The 19,771-nt window shown below is 39.2% G+C and overlaps 1 protein-coding gene across 1 annotated transcript; it reads right to left on the reverse strand.

Annotated features, from left to right (window-relative positions):
• Positions 1-1,457: 1,457 nt before the first annotated feature.
• Positions 1,458-19,519, reverse strand: NUDCD1 (NudC domain containing 1). Its single transcript, XM_054167375.1, has 11 exons — positions 19,332-19,519; positions 16,415-16,569; positions 14,145-14,330; positions 13,067-13,250; positions 12,671-12,856; positions 11,952-12,159; positions 8,887-8,896; positions 6,718-6,855; positions 5,897-6,022; positions 4,420-4,579; positions 1,458-2,403 (listed from the first exon to the last, which is right to left on the reverse strand). Exons 1-11 carry the CDS (start codon positions 19,447-19,449, stop codon positions 2,111-2,113), a joined length of 1,764 nt encoding a protein of 587 aa, XP_054023350.1. The 5' UTR covers positions 19,450-19,519; the 3' UTR covers positions 1,458-2,110.
• Between the last annotated feature and the right edge of the window lie 252 nt (positions 19,520-19,771).

Genomic DNA, 19,771 nt, shown 5'->3' on the forward strand with positions numbered 1-19,771 from the left:
AATGCTGAGTTTCAGAGCTTTCCACATTACAGTCTGGTATTCAAGGACAGTTACAGCTAATCAGCATAGCTATCCTCTCAAAGACTGTCCTTTAGCATAAAGCTCAGCAGCTCAGTGTCCTTCCCATTCTCATGCACTTTCACGTTGTCTTGACAGTTAAGTCACACTCAGGATTGGACACAGACTCTGCCTCTTCAGTTTTAAGGATATAGTTAATGCTACACAGTCTTGAAACGAATTGTTCCACAGAAACTAAGGATTTGACTTCCCGATACTGGTGTGAAAGAAAACCGGTTCTTACAGATGCCTCTACCTCAGCTGTGCTATTTCTAAGGTTTCTTTCCCCCTGTCAGCAGCATGTTTTAATAAAATTTCTAGGTATTTTATTTTGTGGAGCTCTTCATGTCTCTACCATCTCTGTCAGCCAACACACAAAATCAGGCAAAAAGTAAACTAACTTTTCATTCAGTGAGAATGTACATTTTTAAATGTAGCTGAGAGTATAATCAAGCTGAAAGCATCCTTTACACTTCTTGAAAAAAATATTTATCCCTCCAAAAGATAATGACCAACAATTGCAAATGGTACTGGAAAGTCACATTGTATCAAAGGATCAAAGATTTCTTTCACAAGAGAATAAATAGCTAGTGTGAAGCACACCACAGAAAACACATCCATTTTCTTTTCCAGATAAAAAGATGAAAAAGGGAGAGAGAGAGAATACATCAGCTTGCTGAGCTCCATCTTTTTTGATGAATCAAGAGAAAAGAAAAAATCAACTTGAGCTTTTCCAGGAGTTACAGGAAGAGGAGTCATAGGCTTTATTACTACAGCTATGATACTTAGAAGTATCACATCCTAGATATAAAATATCTCTTTTGTGCTGCTTCTTAGGTTCTGATTGATCTTTTTTGCTTTTCCTCTCAGCTTTCTTGTACCCCCACCACAGCTGCAAACCTCCCCGAGCAGATAAAGCTATTTGGATGAGTAGTGAGCTGAAAGTGAGCTCTCATGGGCTGGTTTGCTGACAATAAAGGCACATGAAAACAACAAAAACTGTCTCAGTTTTGACTGTCTTCAGTATTTTGTTTTGCTCTGGCAGATGAAAAGGAAAAACTGAAGCATCCCCATGGCCTGTGTACTCTTACATTGCCACATTTGGACTTGTGCATCACAGACAGAATGGTTAATTAATAACAGTGCATCACAGACAGACTGGTTAATTAATAACACAGTATTTACACTGTTATCTGAGGCAGAAGCAGCACTTCTGAGTTCCCCATACCAGTCCACAACACAGGTGCTTTTCCTGTAGGCCATTTTCTAATTGTGAGATGAAGCACAATGTCAAAAGAAAATGACACAACCAAGAGTAGAACTACACCTTGACTAATTTAATATGTAATCACTGACCCTTACTTTACTTCAGGAAAAGCTATTTTGTTGCTCTTAGAACATGAACAGATGTCACTGCAAGTATGAGTAGGTTCCAGATCTACCCATACGCATATAGAATATGCATACACAATGAAACTAACCCCTTTGAATTAATCACCTGTATAATATTCCATCCATTCCATTCATTTTTTACTCATTACTACTGAATATTGAAATACTAAATAATCTTTTTTGGCCAATAGCATTTGGGTTTGGGATATATTTTTCCTTTATGACACACACGTTTTTTACTTTGCACATCAGATGATTTTAGCTGCAGGCTTTAATTTTTCCTTATCTGCTTACTTATTTCATAGATAAACTGTGGCATTTAAAAACAGAAGTGAATACTCCAAACTCAGGGCTATGGCAAAAACCAGTCACTTGGAAAAAACGATGCACCAATCTATTCACTCATGCAGTAGCAGCCTCTGACAATTGCTCAGGGAAAGCTTAGTGCAGAAGACATTTTCCCACAGCTCTGAAAAAACTTGGTTCAGTGACAGCAAAACTGAAAAGCTTGCTCACCTGCAGACAAATTCTAATGAAAAATTTTGATTCCCCCATAAAATCTCCTTTTTAAAATTTCAGCAAATTGCACATCTCAGATAAGTTACCTAGTCAAGACTTTACCAAGTTGTTAACACAAAGTAGAGCAGAATATACTAAATAATTAATTTCCAGAGTTCACCTTTATTAAAAACAAGGTTTTTGTTGTGAGAACAAATAATCTCTCACTTGTAGCTTGAAAGCCTAAGATAGGATCATTGGTTTCCAGGGTTGTTACTAGCTGCTTAGCAACCTGTCCCACTTGTCTTCCTTCCTTCCTGTTGTACAGCACCGTGGACAGAGGAGTCGGCTGGCGGTAGATGAAAATTCGTCGCAAGCACTCACAAAGAGCAGCGTAGGAGTAATCTGGAGCACAAGCCATGAACTTCTTGTCTTGCTTTGATGCTTGGACATAACCTACACAGCCCAAAAAGAAGCAGAAGGGATAAGTAACACAGTGGTTCCAATAGCAATGTATCTGGCTATGAGAAAAAGCAAGCTTAAAAAAGTACTATGCTTGCACACTGTCATGGCTTACTATTTTTCCAGCTCTGTAAACCCCCAGTAATAAGAAGTTGGGAGGGGATACAACCAGGAAAGCTGACCCAAACTGTCCAAGGAGCTCAACCCATTTGTTTCCCCTGTCCCACTGGGAGCAGAGAGGGAGAAGAGGAAGAGAGCTAACCTGTAACAGTACAGTCACACTTTAACTGCCTATTTTCATGCCTTGAGGTTGTCTTTATCATGGTTTGTTGGTGCTGGCTGTGTGTGGCTTTTGGTTTTGTTTGTTAGGTTTTAATTTTTTGGGAGCTATTCAAGGTGAGGCTCACCAAGGCTCTGCGTGATCTGATATAGTTGAGGATGCCCCTGCTCACTGCAGGGAGGTTGGACTAGATGACCTTTAGAGGTCCCTTCCAATCCCTGTGATTCTATGATCCTATGAAAATAGTAGTACAAAATAAGAGGATAGCAGAGGAACAATATTGGGTTTTATCCCCTGAGGTACAGAAAAGCTCAAAGATATAATCATTTCTTTCCTGTTATTTTCAAAGCTCTAGAAACATTCTTAAAACAGTACCACACAGTCAGTACAAAAACTTGAAACTAATAGTAATTTGAAAAAAAAAATAATCTTAATCCTTATCATCCACTTTTTTTCCCCAGCATAATGCAATCTGAAATGAGCAAACAGAACAAAGTGTGAAATTAATCTCTTTTGTTAGAGGATCTGTTAGGATGCTTACAGCTTGATTTGATCTTAATTTAAAATAACGAGCTAATAAAAAGAATGCATATTACAAATCCACAGAAATTGCAAAAACTCAGAACAAAACCAATTATGTGGTACAGTAACCTGTGTGAGCTCTACAAAACATCTAATATCTTCCCTTGAATTTTGGGCCCAGACTGAGTGGTGTGGTCAAACAAAAGTTTTTGGGGGAGGGCAAATTGTCACACTCAGCATTTTCTGAAGGAATGGCTCTAGAGAACGCTCAGAGAACATGAAGACTACAGCTGTCACAGAAGTAGTAAATTCTGGAATAGACTGAGGTTAATGAAAATCAATTCAGCTGTTTCTTACTTGATAGGTACAACACTGGGCTACACAGACCACCTTGATCTGATATGGCAGTTCTTACTATTGCATTTATAGTTTTTGAAGTACATTCTGATTCTGAGCTTTAGGATTCTGCTCCCAAAAATGGCCAAAACCAAATTCTTAAATCTGACTGCAAGAATACAGCAATAACTGTTCTTGACAATCTTTCACAATCATGGTTTTAACTTTTTGGGCAATCTGTAATTTCAGAAGAGTTAGAGGCTTCCTGGGCCAGAGCTGGCACAGTTCCACTCTTTATTGATTCTTCCTGTCACAGAGTTTTGTGGCAGAGGGCTCCATAGTTAAATGCACTCAAGAAGTATTTCTTCTAGCTTCATTTGTACCTGCTATGGACCAGCATCATTTGCTGCTCTTAGCTCATACAACAGAAGAAATGGTTACGTACAATTCTACAGACTTGTAAGCTGGAACAACAAGGCAGGAAAAATCTAGAAGCCATTTATGAAAACATCTTACCACAAGCATATATACACCTAGACATGTCATATGAACTGCAGCTGTTGCAGTGTGAGTGTTAAGGTAGTGATTTGTGGGTTTAAGTTTTCAACTGCAGATCATTTATCCAAGGAACTCTCCTTTTAATGTCCAGGAACGTGCCTGTATCCTATGTACCGTCTTTAAAGGCTTATCTTCCCCAAGGCACAAACATTTCATTTCTTATGTTGAAGTAGTTCTCAAGTTATCATGCTGCTATGAACATAATGATAGAAACTTTCAACTAATGTAAGATTAATTATCAAAAGATCCTGTACTAAGAGTGTTCAGGTAGAAAAGTCTCAGGCAGAGGAAAGGGACACAAACCAATTTCCTACCTAAAGCATTAAAAGTTGCAACATGTTCCCACATGTTCTCTGGCTGGTCAGCATGGGGCTGCCAGAGAAGAGCATCAACATCATGCCTCAAGCAAAAGCATGGCATTTCTTTGGGATCCACAACAACTGAAAAAAGATACTGGTTGCTTCCAAGATGAATCTGAACACAGAACAAAGAAATACAAAATACCGAGTCAAAACATTCTGTCACAGATACTGCCAAAGTTAGATGACCAACAGCTTCATGTTTGCTAGTTGCCAAAATGTTTGAATACATTATGCTGCACCCCTCTGATCCACAACTCAATACACTACAGGTAGCTAATACATTTCAAGCAGATGCAATTATGTTTCTTGCAATATTTAGGGAAACATTATGTTCACTACACAACAAGTGGGACAAACTTTACCTGTCATACTGTATCCACAAAACAGCTATTTTCTTGGTGCTGTATGGTAGCCTTTAAAATCAACCTGGTTTACTTTGGCAGAGCAGATTCAAGAACAGGCATACATAAATATATATCATAGTATCATAGCATCAGTCAGGGTTGGAAGGGACCACAAGGATCATCTAGTTCCAACCCCCCTGCCATGGGCAGGGCCACCCCACATTAGATCAGGCTATACATTTAGAAGTGTACACACACATATATATGGATATATACATAAAAAGAACCAAGTCTGCAAGACACAGGCTTAAGACTTCTAGAGCTTTTCTGAGGAAATGGGAAATTATGAACTGATTCACAATGCCATCCTGTAACTATGACATTTTCTGGACAAAACAGGTTATCCTATGTGTACTTTGTGTGACAGAAGGTAGTTGATAAGGTCCAACATGAATGGTTACTACAAGCTGAGTACAGACATCTGGAAAAAAAGCACAATAAACCCACAAAACTAAAAAAAAATCCCAAGACAAGCTCATCTGTGATGCTGTCACAGATTGTTTCCTGCTTTAGACAATGGACCAAGGTTGCTCACAACCCAAATCAAGCCTCCTGTAGAAACATTTTCTTTACAATCTGCTATTTCCAGTGTGATTGACAAATAAATGTCATAAAGTGATAAAGCTCCTTAGTAAAACCAGTCAACTTTCTACCAGGCTATCTGCAAAGTTCCTGAAAAAATGCAAACTAAGGAATCTAGAACAACTTAATGCTGCTGAAAAAGACTCCTGTCTTATAACTATCCTGACATAATTTTGCTTTTTACAGATGGCTCACTTGTGGAATTTTTTATATATATATATATTTATTTAAAACAAAAGGAGCCTTGGTTTTACATTAAAATGACACTGAAGAATATATATACTGGTAGGTAATTTCTGTTGCTACTCTGATTTTATATTATGGAAGAAATGTATATGTTGTTTTAAGAGTTTGAACAGATTTTTGTTCTGATAATAGAATTCAACTTGGCTATCATAAAAAAAAAGTTCCCAAGTATTTCTGTAGTACTTTGCAGGACTTACTACATGAGTGACTTTCAAGGTATCACCATCAAATCTGCACAGGCTTGCACTATCTTCAAGAAAAGCATCACATTCTTCTAATTCTTGAGCATTACAAGGGGGGTTCTCCTTTTCAGGGTTTGGATTCTGAAATAAAAAGACAACAAACTACACTGAAAAATCTGAGTTTATATATCTATATATAAATAAAAACCCATTTTAATTCAAAAAAGGTAAATATTGTAGGAAGAATCATTTGCATATCTTTACATACTTAAAAGATCAAGCTACTATGTATTTATTCAAAATTAATAAAAACATTTCTGTTGTGGAGGATAGCAGGAGTACAACAAAATGCATTTCAGCTTAAGGAAAGTATATAAGCCTCTAAAACATGGACAATAAATGCCAATCAACACTAATACAGAGTCATACTGAAGTTTTAGATGAGATGCCATTTTCTAATTAAACCAAAAAGGGAAGTATCAAGAAAATACTAGTTCAAAATGACATTTTAGTTTAAGTAGACTACTTGTATAACAACAATGACAGAAAGTTTGAGTCATGGGTATATTTTCCTAATTTTTCCTTTTAAACATGACTTTTAGATGGTGAATGTAAATGATGGCACAGAAGCCATCGTGTAAGCTAACTTCAGCCCCCCCATGATGATGATATTACCGTTCAAAGTGTATTCTCAACTCCAGTGCCATTATTTTGTCCAGTTTCAGTTAAAAAATTAATGTAGAGTTAAGACTCCGAACAATAAATGAACTGTCAAAGAAGTGAAAATTTGGGTCTCAAGAAAAGACAGGCAAATGCTCAGGAAGTTTAAATCTCACCATTACTTCAGAAGTAAGATGCATCAAGCTTTCAGATATTTTAGAGCACTGGGAAGGGTCAATAATGATCTCTCCTCTTGTGTCACCAAGTATTAGCTCTGGCCACTGGGGTCCCTCATTTTTCTTAATTAGAGAGATCTCCAAGCTAAAATGCAAACAGAAGACAACAAGGAGTACATGAAAACACTGCATCCATTTCTCAGATTAATCAAAAAAGCTCTGAATGGAAATTTGAGCACTTCTGCTCTTCAAACTGAATTAATCATGAAAAATCACGTGACAGAAACTATTAACTTTCAATTTACAAATTAAACTCTTCTAACAGAAAAATATTCTGTGGGATGTGTGATTCCTAAAAGCCTCAGAACAAAGATAAATAGATCCATGTCAGTGTGGTTAGTTTTCAATGTAAATGCAGCGTCCACTGAAGCAGTCTTATTAAAATATTTTAAATACCATAGGAAATTACCTGTAAAGAAACCCACATTTTACTACAGATGTTCATTTGAAATGTAAGTAGTACTTAGGAAAGGCTACTTAAGTATGCACTCCCTTCACATAACACCTAGGATCAAACTGTTTGTATTTTGTAGACCTCAGAAACACAACAGTTACCCAGGGTAGATAATTATCTCAAACCCTATTTCAGAAGCGATTCTATTTCTATAACCTGTTAAGAAAACCTAAATCAAGCTTATAACCATTAGGAATTCCTAACTAAAAAAACAGAGACACAATCTGATGTACCAGCAAAGCAATTTCATTTAATTACAGCATAGGACTAACACAAGGATTTAATGATAAAATGACCATTAGCTTTATTATACTCAGTTTTTTTACAGACACTTAGATGATCTACAGTGACAGTCTTTTACTTGACAGAACAGGAGAGCCTTCAAAGTTAATTACTGCATCACAGCAGTAACTATTTGGTTATATAACAATAATATACAAACATTTGATAATGTACAAGTATTAGTCACTATTTCATTCTTTTGGAGGATAACTATCTTTACAGTTAACCTTTTAGGGAAAAGCCAAGAATTTTGATAAGGGAAACCCAAGGAAAATCATAGAATATCTGAAGATGGAAAGGACCTATAAGGATCATGGGGTCTACACCCTGCTCCTTGCAGGGCTACCTAAAACTATACTCTATGACTCTCAAAAGAAATTGAAAACCAATTTAACTGGGAAGGTCCTACAGAAAATGTTATGCTAAGCTTCTTATTATGACCAAATTTCACAAGGTACATACGCCTCTGTACTATAAATAGAAGCCCAAACAAGTCATTAATGGAAAATATTGACCTCAAGCTTGTACAAGCAACCAGAACTCAGTGTTATCTCCATCTTTTTTTTCACTTTGCATTTTAAACTATTAAAATGGCAACAATAACTGCTGTCACACATATCACATACAAATCAATATGCAAAGCTATTGTAAGACACAGTATCTCCAGCATAAACAATCTGCTCCCCAGTTTCCACACTTGGGGAATGATAGTGAATGTGTATGTATTTACAAGTTCTGCCTCAAAACTGTAATGACTTCCCTCCCCCCCCCCCACTTCTTTCCCCTATGGGAAACTCAGTCTTATGATGTCAGTAAAATGCCTCCTTAAATGACCACGGTTTCCATAACTTTATGGTTGGAAACATTACCATTGAAAGACATCTGTATTCTCCCCACTTACACAGACTTAAGTGCTATAAACCTGAACCAGTATTCAGTATGTCAAAACCTCCCAGAAGAAACTAAATTGGAAACTGTGAACTAAAAAGGCCTAATGGAGACCCAAGGACAGATCCAAACAGATTCAGTTACTGGTTTGTTTTCATATCAGTAAGTTTCACAGACACAGAACTAACTTCTTGAACTGGGAGTCTGAGACAGAAAACTACAGTCTATACATTCTCATAAAACAGGTATTAGATATTGGGAAGTGAAGGGGATCAATAAAACCATTTGCCCTGCTCTAAGGCTCTATCTGGTAAAAAAAAAAGTTCAATTTTCCTATGGCAAAGAAGGCCAATGGCATCCTGGCCTGCATTAGGAATAGTGTGGCCAGCAGGAGCAGGGAAGTCATTGTGCCCCTGTACTCTGCATTGGTTAGGCCATACCTTGAGTACCGTGTCCAGTTCTGGGCCCCTCAGTTTAGGAAGGACATCGAGACACCTGAACGTGTCCAGAGAAGGGCAACAAGGCTGGTGAGAGGCCTTGAGCACAAGCCCTATGAGGAGTGGCTGAGGGAGCTGGGGTTGTTTAGCCTGGAGAAGAGGAGGCTCAGGGGTGACCTCATTGCTGTCTACAACTACTCGACAGGTTGTTGTAGCCAGGAAGGAGTTGGTCTCTTCTCTCTAGCAACCAGCACCAGAACAAGAGGACACAATCTCAAGCTGTGCTAGGGGAAGTTTAGGCTTGAGGTGAGGAGAAAGTTCTTCACTGAGAGACTCGTTCGTCATTGGAATGGGCTGCCCAGGGAGGTGGTGGAGTCACTGTCCCTGGAGGTGTTTAAGAGGGGATTGGACATGGCACTTGGTGCCATGGTCTAGTCATGAGGTCTGTGGTGACGGGTTGGACTCGATGATCTTTGAGGTCTCTTCCAACCTTGGTAATACTGTGATGCTATATGTTGAATAACTACACTGTAAAAACAGTAACAGATCTATCACAAAAAGGGGGAGGTAGTGTCAAAAAACCAAAATGGAGCAGAAGGTAAACCAGACCAAGTTACAGCACTAAAATTTGACTCAAATTCCTGTGGTCAACAACAGGATTTCCAAGACATAGGCATGGTCAAAGGGATAATTCCTCTTCAGAAGAAACTGTTAAGTACGTCACAACCACATTTTATTGCTAAATGCTTAGCAAGAACACTTCTATGATTACTGGGAATCTCTTTTAACACAGTACAGGTTTGCTCAGAGTTAAGTACTTGGTACCTATGAATCAAAGAAAGCTCAAAAATGTAGCAGCTAAGAACTCCAAGTTTTTCATTAGTAGGTTTAGTTTATGGAAATGCAAAAGTAACTGTAATGTAAGTGGCATTAATAATAATAAATATAATATATACCATATAATATTATATAAATTTATATGATATGTAATAATATAATATTAATGCTACCTGGCATTAATCTCTGTAATCTCTGCAATTTTCAGAAATCCACAGTGCTTCAAAGTAAAAATCTATTGGTCATTGATAATTGGTATTAGAAAAGTAGGAGCCCAATCAAAGAATAGAAGGCATTTCAAAATGCCTTGGAAATGGATACAACTAATGCATTGCCTCCAACAGGAGGCATACTGTTGCTGTTAATACATTAGGAACTTAAAGGCAGATTTCTTTCCTTAAACAAAGGATTTATTGATCCTTACATCTAGTAAACAGTTAAGTGTTTCTGTTACACTTATGTATTAGCTTTGGCTGCAACAGTTAATTTTCTTTGCAGTAGCTTGTATGGTGGTCTATGGTGGATTTGGCTTTGAGTAGAATAAAAGACAAATATGCTTAGTGATATAAGCAAGTTTGTATTTTGCTACAAAGCTGTCCTTTATCACAGAGTACTTGCAAATCTTCCCTAGTGAGAAAAATTAATTTTTATTTAAAGGAAATACCTCTATTTCCACAGAAACAATTCCTTTCTTCTGATATGATTTCACATGATGACACCACATATGGAAATTACGCTTTAAGCAACCATTTAACCAAACCTGCTTGTTTCAAGAAATAGTGGCTCATTACTTTATCCTAGGAGAAAGCAAGAGCAGTAAATGTCCAAATATGTACTACATACTGACAGACCCTGCTGCTTTTCTTACACTTACTGGAAGGTCCATGACAAATTCCATCAGGAGCAATGAAACTCATTGACTCATCTCCTTGAATTCCCTCCACCATCACAGCCTGTATCTTTTTCCTCCATACTTTAGCTAATGTTTAAGTAATTCCTTTGGCTGAGGAATTAGCCTATAGTTCTGCATTTACATAAAAAACAACACAAGTTGTGCCCAGTCTGCAACCAGCCTTACATGTCACAGAGCTTGTGACAGACTAAAGCTCTGAGAGAGGAATGTGACTTACTGAACAAACCTCTACAATGGAAGATCACTGGTCAAGATGGGCAAAGAGAATGTGCCCATAAAGTTCAGGGAGTAATGGGAAGAAGCTTACCATATTGCAACACAAAGTGTGGCCTTTGTTTTAGATAAACAGCTATCAGCAGCTGAGTGGATCAACTGGTGTTGAGTTCACTGAAAGAGTGAGTATCACCCTGAGTCAGACTAGCATGGGGGGCATGAAAGAAGTGGCTCAGCCCAGGCAGAGTATAAAAATCAGACAACTAACAAAAGAACTGCTTATGAAGCTGTTTAAGGTTTTAATACCTGTGTTTCTTGGTTGGTTGTTTTGGTTTTGTTTGTGGGGTTTTTTTGTTGGTTGGTTTGTTCATTTTTCCCCTGGACAGTTGGTAAAAATTTAAGTTTTTCTTTAGCACTTCAAAGTATTACTAAATTTATCAAGAAAGTTTCATAACTATATGATGCACTATTTTTATGAAAATCATTTAGCAGTTTACCTATTCACTTTTCCACTGTGATCAACTAGAGGCAAACAGACAAAACTACTCTCAGAGAGAATAAAAAACCCCAAGGTAACCATACAGACATACATGGGGTAATCTCCAGCAGCTGGTATCACCATGTATTGTTTTGAAAAGGAAACTGATCACATTAGAACAGGCCATTAACACTGGCTGCCAACAACTAAAGCAAAGCATATGAAAATAGTGTGAAGAATTTAACTTTGAGCATCAAAAGTATGCATAATGTTGCAAAGAACTCTTCTTCACAGCTCAGTACAAGAAGCTCTTAATTTCCTGGTCTGCTAAGAGGTACAGCTATCAGTATAGTTATATATAATGCCTTTTATTTTGTGAAATAAAAGAACTTACTATTCTGGAAAGACTCTTCTATGTTGCAGAAAATAGCTAGTCATGTAGCTTGTAAGCAAGTAACAGTGAGAGGAAGGGATTACTTTCACAACAGGCTAGAGAAACAGCTTTGTGAGACAGCATTGCAAAAGTCAATGAACTATTTTCAGCAGCAGAGACAAGTTCCGGTAAGGAGGGTGTAGCATTAAATAGGATCATTCCTGGAGAGGTCCCAAGTCAGTTACAGTATATACTTTGAAATTAATTCCCATCAATAGGAAATCTAGAATATACAACACCTTTTGTCCTCTCTAATTATCCACGTGCAGCTTTCATGGTCCACCGATGAATAGAGTTTCCCTTCCATCAAAGGAGGCTGGTCCCTCAGTGTAACACAAATGTTATCAGGGGAAAAGCGTACTTTTATGTCATCTTTAGTGATGTCTTGAGGAATGTGAACTGTTATTGTCACATCATCTTCAGTCTGCTGCCAGTAATAGACAGGCTCTGTAATTGGAAATGTGCAAAAAAATGCAAACTAGATTACAAATACTCTGCTGGATTGCACAGTATGCAGTGGTGGGAGACACTGAATAGAGGTTTGAGGAAGAGTGAAAATTAGCTTCTACTCTGAACAATTTATATAAAACATATTCTTGTTATAAAATGAAGAAACATTTGTGTCCTTTATATTCAGTTTATATTCATGTGTATGCTCAAGTATGCTTATAGAGTTATATATGGGCCTTAACGATAACTCTATGTTTACTGTAGCATTAAAAAATTCATAACCCTTTGTCTACAATCTAAAACAGCTTCTCGTATGTTTTTACACAATGCAAGTTCCCAGGCTGAAAACAAACCAAAAAAAGACAACCTGTCCTTAAAAAACTAAAAAAATCTGGAAGATAGGTATTAAGACATTTATTGCTGCAGTTCCCAAACAGATGCTAACCTGACAAGCTATTTTCTAAGCCAAAAGAGAGCAGCCTATCCCAATCGGCCAGACAAATCTTACCTTTCTTTTCATTTGTTGTTTTTGCATCATCATTTTCTTCTGGTTTGTCTTCTTCATCATGCATAAATTTGAATGGTTTGTAAGAAACAATCATTAGACCATCCCCACTGGGCTCTATTGCTGCATAATGAGGGACTGATTTTCCTTGTAAAACTCTCCTTTTAAAGATTTCATACCTGTGATCACCTATAAAATAAAAATATTAAAAAATATTAGCTGTGCTGCTTTGCTAGAAGAGAAACTATGACATGAGAATCTCATTACACTTAAAATATCAAGCAATCCTAACAGTTAAATCACAGTATCATAGTTTCAAAAGGAATCTGTCTTCTATAAACTGTCTTCTTCCTAATGAGTTTGTTAAATATGCAGCCCTTAAGTTAATCTAACACTTACCCTCTTTGCTTATCTCTCCAATTGTAAGCCATTCCAAGGTAACATGAAATCCACTTCCTTTTGTGTCCGATTCATCTTTTTCTACCCTAAGCAGCAGCACAGCTACTGAATGCACATCAGATTTTACAAATGAAACACTATGTGCTATAATGAATGGACTTCCTAGTTCTTCATTAAACACAATCTAGAAGACAAAATTGTAGTAAAGAGTCAATCAGTTGAATCTGGAAGTCTTGCTCTTTCTGAGAAAACAGTGAAAGGCTTCAGCAAGTGGCAAATCAGTTAAAATTTGCTTCCCTCAAACCTCTCTGACAACATGAATCCATGAACATCACACAATTCTGGTTCCTCCTTCCTTGGCTATCGACCCACAATTCTGAAATGCTTTCAGTTATTATTGTTTATATTATAAAAACATTTAACAAAGCACAAAGATTCACAAACCCATCTGCATTATGGCTGTTTACTACCACAATAAGCAGAGATACAAGAACTGCCAAACAGATCAGGATGCATAAATGCAGTCTTTCAAGTGGGGGAAACAGTCTCACACTTCAGAAAAAAATGCAAGCATTTCACCAAGGCCCTCACTGCTTCTTTAGACACCCCAGCATCCCAAAAATCTTTATAAGTCTTGACATGCACAAACAAGAATGAGGGGAGAGGGTTTGCTTTACTTGGTACTATCTTTACAGAGATTCAAATTTCCTTCTCTACAAAGTTTCATGAAGGGGAAAGAAAGACAAAAATTTTAACAAAGAAGTACAATATTCATGTTTAGGAAGTGCTAGGGTTAGAAGGTTTTGAATTTTTGTGTCTGCAGTTTGGAAAAGTCCATCCAGTGTTTGGATAGGACTGGGCAGACAGAGTGTATTACCATCATAGTGCAAGGCTTTGATAAGCACCACTGTAAACATAACAGAATTTCATAGGGAAGGGCTGCACATCCTGCAGCTTGAGACATTTAGCACTTGGTAGCTATAGCTGAACATTTTAATTCTAGAAACTACATAGCACAGCAAGAATAAGAATTATTTGGTAGATGTACAATTTTTAAGCATGCTATAGCAAGACTTACCTCCCACTTTTCGGATGCACTGTTTCCACGCTTGCCTGATTTAATTAAGTAGAGTCTTCCTGTACCATCAGAAAGGGTAACCCACGTGGAAGATGGGAAGTGTATCGAGGAACAAAGGCGATCATCATAAGCTGTTAAGTCGGTAGGTAGCCTGAAAACTTCTCTTGGCTTTTGTAGAGCAGTGTCCTGTAAACAAATAGAATAAACAAGGTTGGAAAAGATCTTTGAGATCATCAAGTCCAACTTATCATCCAACACCATTTAATCAACTAAACCATGGCACTGAGCACCCCATCCAGTCTCCTCTTAAACATCTCCAATGATGGCAACTCCACCACCTCCCTGGGCAGCCCATTCCAATGGCCAATCACTCTTTTTATGAAGAACTTCTTCCTAACATCCAGCCTAAACCTCTCCTGGTGCAGCTTGAGACTGTGTCCTCTTGTTCTGGTGCTGGTTGCCTAGGAGAAGAGACCAACCCCCACCTGGCTGCAACCTCCCTTCAGGTAGTTGTAGACAGCAGTAAGGTCTCCCCTGAGCCTCCTCTTCTCCAGGCTAAACAACCCCAGCTCCCTCAGCCTCTGCTCATAGGGCTCGTGCTCCAAACCCCTCCCCAGCTTTGGTGCCCTTCCCTGTACATATTCCAGCAAGTCAACAACTTTCCTAAACTGAGGGGCCCAGAACTGGACACAGTACTCAAGGTGTGCTGAGTACAGGGGCAGAATGACTTCCCTGTTCCATTCTGTTTTAAGGACTACTGACATTTGTAGCTGCTGCTAATTTGTAAGCTATACTTGGCTGAAAACAGTATTTGCAATATACATTTGACTAATATATGGCCAAGCACATTTGTAATAAGACACCTTGTTGATGTTTCTGAATACTCATTCCTTTCTATACACATGCAAACATGTTTCCTTTGCAAAGCAGCACTGTGCTGTGTATCAGAACACAAGATGGCAGTTATTTATTTCACAGTCCAGTGGAACTGAAAATCATGGCAAAATATTAAACAAGTACCATTTTCTAAAAGATTCCAGTGGACCCACCAGTCCTAGGGATGAATATTTACTATTTTGATTTCTTGAACATTAAATTCCTTTACCTAATTTATTTGCTAAGAAAGAAACGTACACACTTTAGTACCCTCCTAATAAATTAATGTATTGGGTTTCTGTGTTGTGTTGGCAGTGGGGAGCTGCTTCACTTTTTACTACAAAGAACTGACCAACACCCACCTCACTACAACCTCCTTTCAGGTAGTTGTGGAGAGCAAGAAGATCTCCCCTCAGTTTTCTTCTCTCCAGACTAAGTGCCAGTTCTCCAGACACTTCATCAGCATTACTGCTGCTACAGGCCAGGATACTGGCCTTCTTGGCCATCTGAGCACACAGATAGCTCATATGCAGCCCACAAACACTTCAAGGTCTTTCTCTACTGAGCAGCCTGTTGAATCTCATACCATTGGCCTTGCCCATTGATCCAGCCTGTCCACGTCCCTTTGCAGAGCCTTCCTACCCTGAAGCACTCAACTAAGTGTCATCTGCAAACTTATTGAAGGTGCACTCAATCCCCTCATCCAGATCACTGATAAAGACATTAAAGACAACTCGCCCCAATACTGAGCCCACTTGTGACCAGCTGCCAGATGGATTTAATGGCATTCACCACCGCTCTTTGGGCCTGGCCATCCACAGTTTCTCATAGAATCACAGAATACCAGGACAGAGGGGACCTTCAGGATCATTTGGTCTAACCTTTACTGGCAAATGCATGGTCTAAATAAGATGGCTCAGCCCCTACTCAGCTGAACTCTGAAAGTGTCCAATGCTGGGGATGCTACCACCTCCCTAGGGAGATCATTCCAATGGCTGATTGTTCTCATTTTTTAGCCAGTGAAGCATCAACCCATCCAAGCAATGAGCAACCAGTTTCTCCAGGAGGATGCTGTTGGAGATAGTGTCAAATGCTTTAACAAAGTCCAGGTAAACAACACATACAGCCTTTTGCTCACCCACTAAGTCTGTTGCTATCTTGTAAAAGATCCAAGTTTGTCAAGCAGGACCTGCCAGTCATGACCCCATGCTGACTGGGCCTGATCACCTGGTTTTCTCCATGACCCTCCCCAGCATCAAGGTCCTACTGACAGGTCTGCAGTTCCCCAAATCCTCCTTCTGGCTCTTCTTATAGACGGGCATCACATTTGCTACTCTCCAGTCAAATGGGACATGGCAATGTGTATTTTCCATGCTTCCCATGTTTATTCTTACCAGAGTCACTGATAGATTCATAACTCTTCCAAACTGATCAACATAGTAGACATTATCCTGGTACCAGGAATCAAGGTGCAGATAATTATACATGCCAAAAGCACGCATGTGGTCGAGGGTATACTGATCATCACGAAGTTTCACTTCTGCTACAGCTGAGGGGGGGGGGAACAAAACAACAATAAACAAACAACATAAAAACATCTACTTTAAATTATTACTAAATAAACAAATGTTAAAGTTCAAGTACATGAATTTCAAGTAATTCTTCCATCCTCAGTCCATAGTCAGCATCTCAGGACTACTCCTTCTCATAGCAACAATTATTTAATTTGGTACTTTTTCAACTTCCTCTTTCTTGTCTGCTCAAAACCAAATTATTTCCAGTATTTCACTTCCATGCACCCTCCAAAGGACCATTCACAACTCTGTGAAGCAGTCTTCATTTAAGATTCCTTATACTTTTCTTCAGTATCTACTTAAAACTTGAAGAAACAGTAGTTTATTCTATTCCACAGAACATTAACTAGTGCAAAGTAGTTCCTTTTACAGTGCAATCACTGCCACTGCAAAAGTTATCACAATGCCATCAATCAGAGAGACACTAAATGGCTCAGAACTGACCCCACTGGAGATACTGGCTATAAAAGAGGTTGTAGGAAACGATGCAATTTGATACTACCCGATTAATAAAAAACCCCAGTCATACTATACAGAATGCTTGCAAAATAACAGTATTATTACCAATTAGTCTCCTAATCATTGCTGATATTTGCAAACCAAAAGTATTAATTCCACTCAGTCCAAATGATTATTCATACTCACCACACAGGAGGGATTTACTGTACCTCTGCAAAGCATAAATTACTGTTCCCCATGCCATGGCTTTTCAAAAAAAAGCTGGAGCATCAACAAAAGAGTGTCAAGAAAATACACCTGTCATAATTGGAAAGACTGCCACCCATTCCAATTTCTACTTCAACTGATTAGATTTTTTTTACAGTAAATTACACTGTAAAAGAAATTAGAAGGATATGTTGTGAAAATGGGTTTTAAAGTTGTTTGCACATCAAGCTTTATCACAGAGATATTTTTCCCACCACAACAAGAGACGATGTGACTATTCTGTAGACAATTAAGGACAACCTCAAATATAAGCCAGGATAATTATTTTCAGTGAAATCAAGAACATGTCATCTGTTTCCTGTATTGACTGGTCTTCTGAAATCAGAATATATATGCAGAAGCATATAAAGTTTTAACACCAAACACCTAAAATGGCCTTATTTTATTAAAACTTCCTTTCTCTGCTTCTCCCTCCCTGCTCCCCTAAACATGTTTCTGCTGTCAGAATTGTAACTAAAACACATACAAGTAGTGAAAACAGTCCCAGCTAGATGCTTCTTACAGCATATATATAACCTTTCAAGAAAATTCTTGGAACAATATACTTCTGATTAGTTGACTGTACAAAAGCTGGAAAAACATTAATAAATGCTCTGTCCTTCTTTTTTTTTTTCAGTCTGTAGTCCTCAAAAGATCTGGAAAAAATAAGAGGTTGGGAACAGGAGATCTTAATCCCTTGCATAATTGCAAAGTATAATTCTTCATGATCTTCTTAAAGTTATTACTCTGCACTGAAAAAAAACCCTTTCATTCTCCTCTGAATAAGGAATACTGTCAAGGGATTTCTAGTTTAAATGAATAGTGAAGTCTGCCATCAAACACTATAAAGGAAACTGGGGGGGGAAAAAGGTAGAGAGAAAAGGGTGAGGACCCCCCTTCATTTTGAGATGTTTTATTGAATATGGCTAAACAACTTTAGAATACTGGAAAATAATTATATGAACATATTACTTAAAGGCATCTAATGTTCCATGCTTGTATGTCATACTTTGTTTTGCAATGCCACCCGGTGGAAGCAACGTAGTATTTCCTATAACTTGTATTAGTGGAAGAGACGACATGATTTTCTAGTATCAGCATTCAAAGATCCTTCTATCCCTGCATTAATCGTTTTTCTTTTTATATTAACATATGTGGTGTTATTGTCCATTGTTACATGTTCCAAGTATACTCTAAATCTAAATAGGTTTACTGCATGAAATCTGGGATGTCACACAGGCAGATAAAATCTGAAACAGCTTCCTAGAAAACAAACAAAAAATTCAACAGCCATTCTACATTAATCTACCAGATTCTACTGTCACATTTTTGCACAGTTGTGAATAAAATCAGAAATTAGTCATGCTGACAGTGTTCCTAAGTATTTTGTCCAGTTATTGTACTTTTACTCACTCCCATCCTCAGGAAATAAAAATCACTCTTTGCTCAGTAAGTAATATTAATTTAATAACCCAGCTACCAAGTTCTTCATCATGTTCCTGATATTTTTAATCTGCTGGCAAACGCGCTGGAAAGCAGATGCTGATTTCAGACACATTTCTCTAAACTGCATGTACTACATCCCGCTCAGGTGCACACTACTTCGGCCGGCCTTGCCACACATATTTTCTTAACGATTTATGAACCAAGTTCAAACTCACAGGGGCGGGTAGTTGTAAAGCTGTGATGTGACAACAGAGAGAGACCTTGGTCTACCAAGAAACACATGCGAGGAGGACGGGGGACCAGTGACAATACCACAGCCAATTTTAACGAGCAAACACGAGACGAAATGCTGAATCTCCTCCCGTCGTTCCCCACACCGGATCGGCGCGCAGGCCTGCCGGTGAGGCAGGACGGGCTTTCCCCAGCTCAGGGCACGCTTACACCGACGGCCGCTAACCAGGCCGCGGAGCACCGCAAGATGACAGAAAAAAACCGCAGACGGATCCGGCGCCCTCTCCGCCGCCCAAGGGGCCGTCTGGGCCGCAGACCGAAGCGGAGCCCCGGCGGATCCGCTCCCGCTCCTCACCCGCATCGATCCCCAGCTGGTAGCAGGCCAGTGGCTCCAAGGACAGCTTGTAGCCCTCGAACTTGGGGTCCAAGAGTAGGCGCTTGGCCTGCAGGGAGCAGTGGGCGGTGCCCGCCATGCCGCAACGCCGGGTAAAACTTCGGGGAGAGGCGGCAACTCGGCGGTCCCTTGGGCGACGCGCGGCAGCCGCTGCGGAGCACCACGGGAAGGGCCGCCCTGGCGACTGGCAGCTGTACGGCATGCTGGGGGCGGTAGTCCAGGCCAAGGGGAACAGTTCAGGCTGCGGCACTGTCGCAACGCTTTCCAGTACTACGATTCCCGGCGGCGCTCGCAAGAGAGGGAGGGCGGGCCAGGCGGCGTGTTGCGCGTTCGAGCCGTGGCTCCGTTTCCTGCCGCCGGGGACTGGCGGCGGTGTGGTGTGGTGGGGTGAGCTGAGCTGG

Source organism: Dryobates pubescens, chromosome 14 (genome assembly GCF_014839835.1).
Source record: "Dryobates pubescens isolate bDryPub1 chromosome 14, bDryPub1.pri, whole genome shotgun sequence".
NCBI classification, from domain to species: domain Eukaryota; kingdom Metazoa; phylum Chordata; class Aves; order Piciformes; family Picidae; genus Dryobates; species Dryobates pubescens.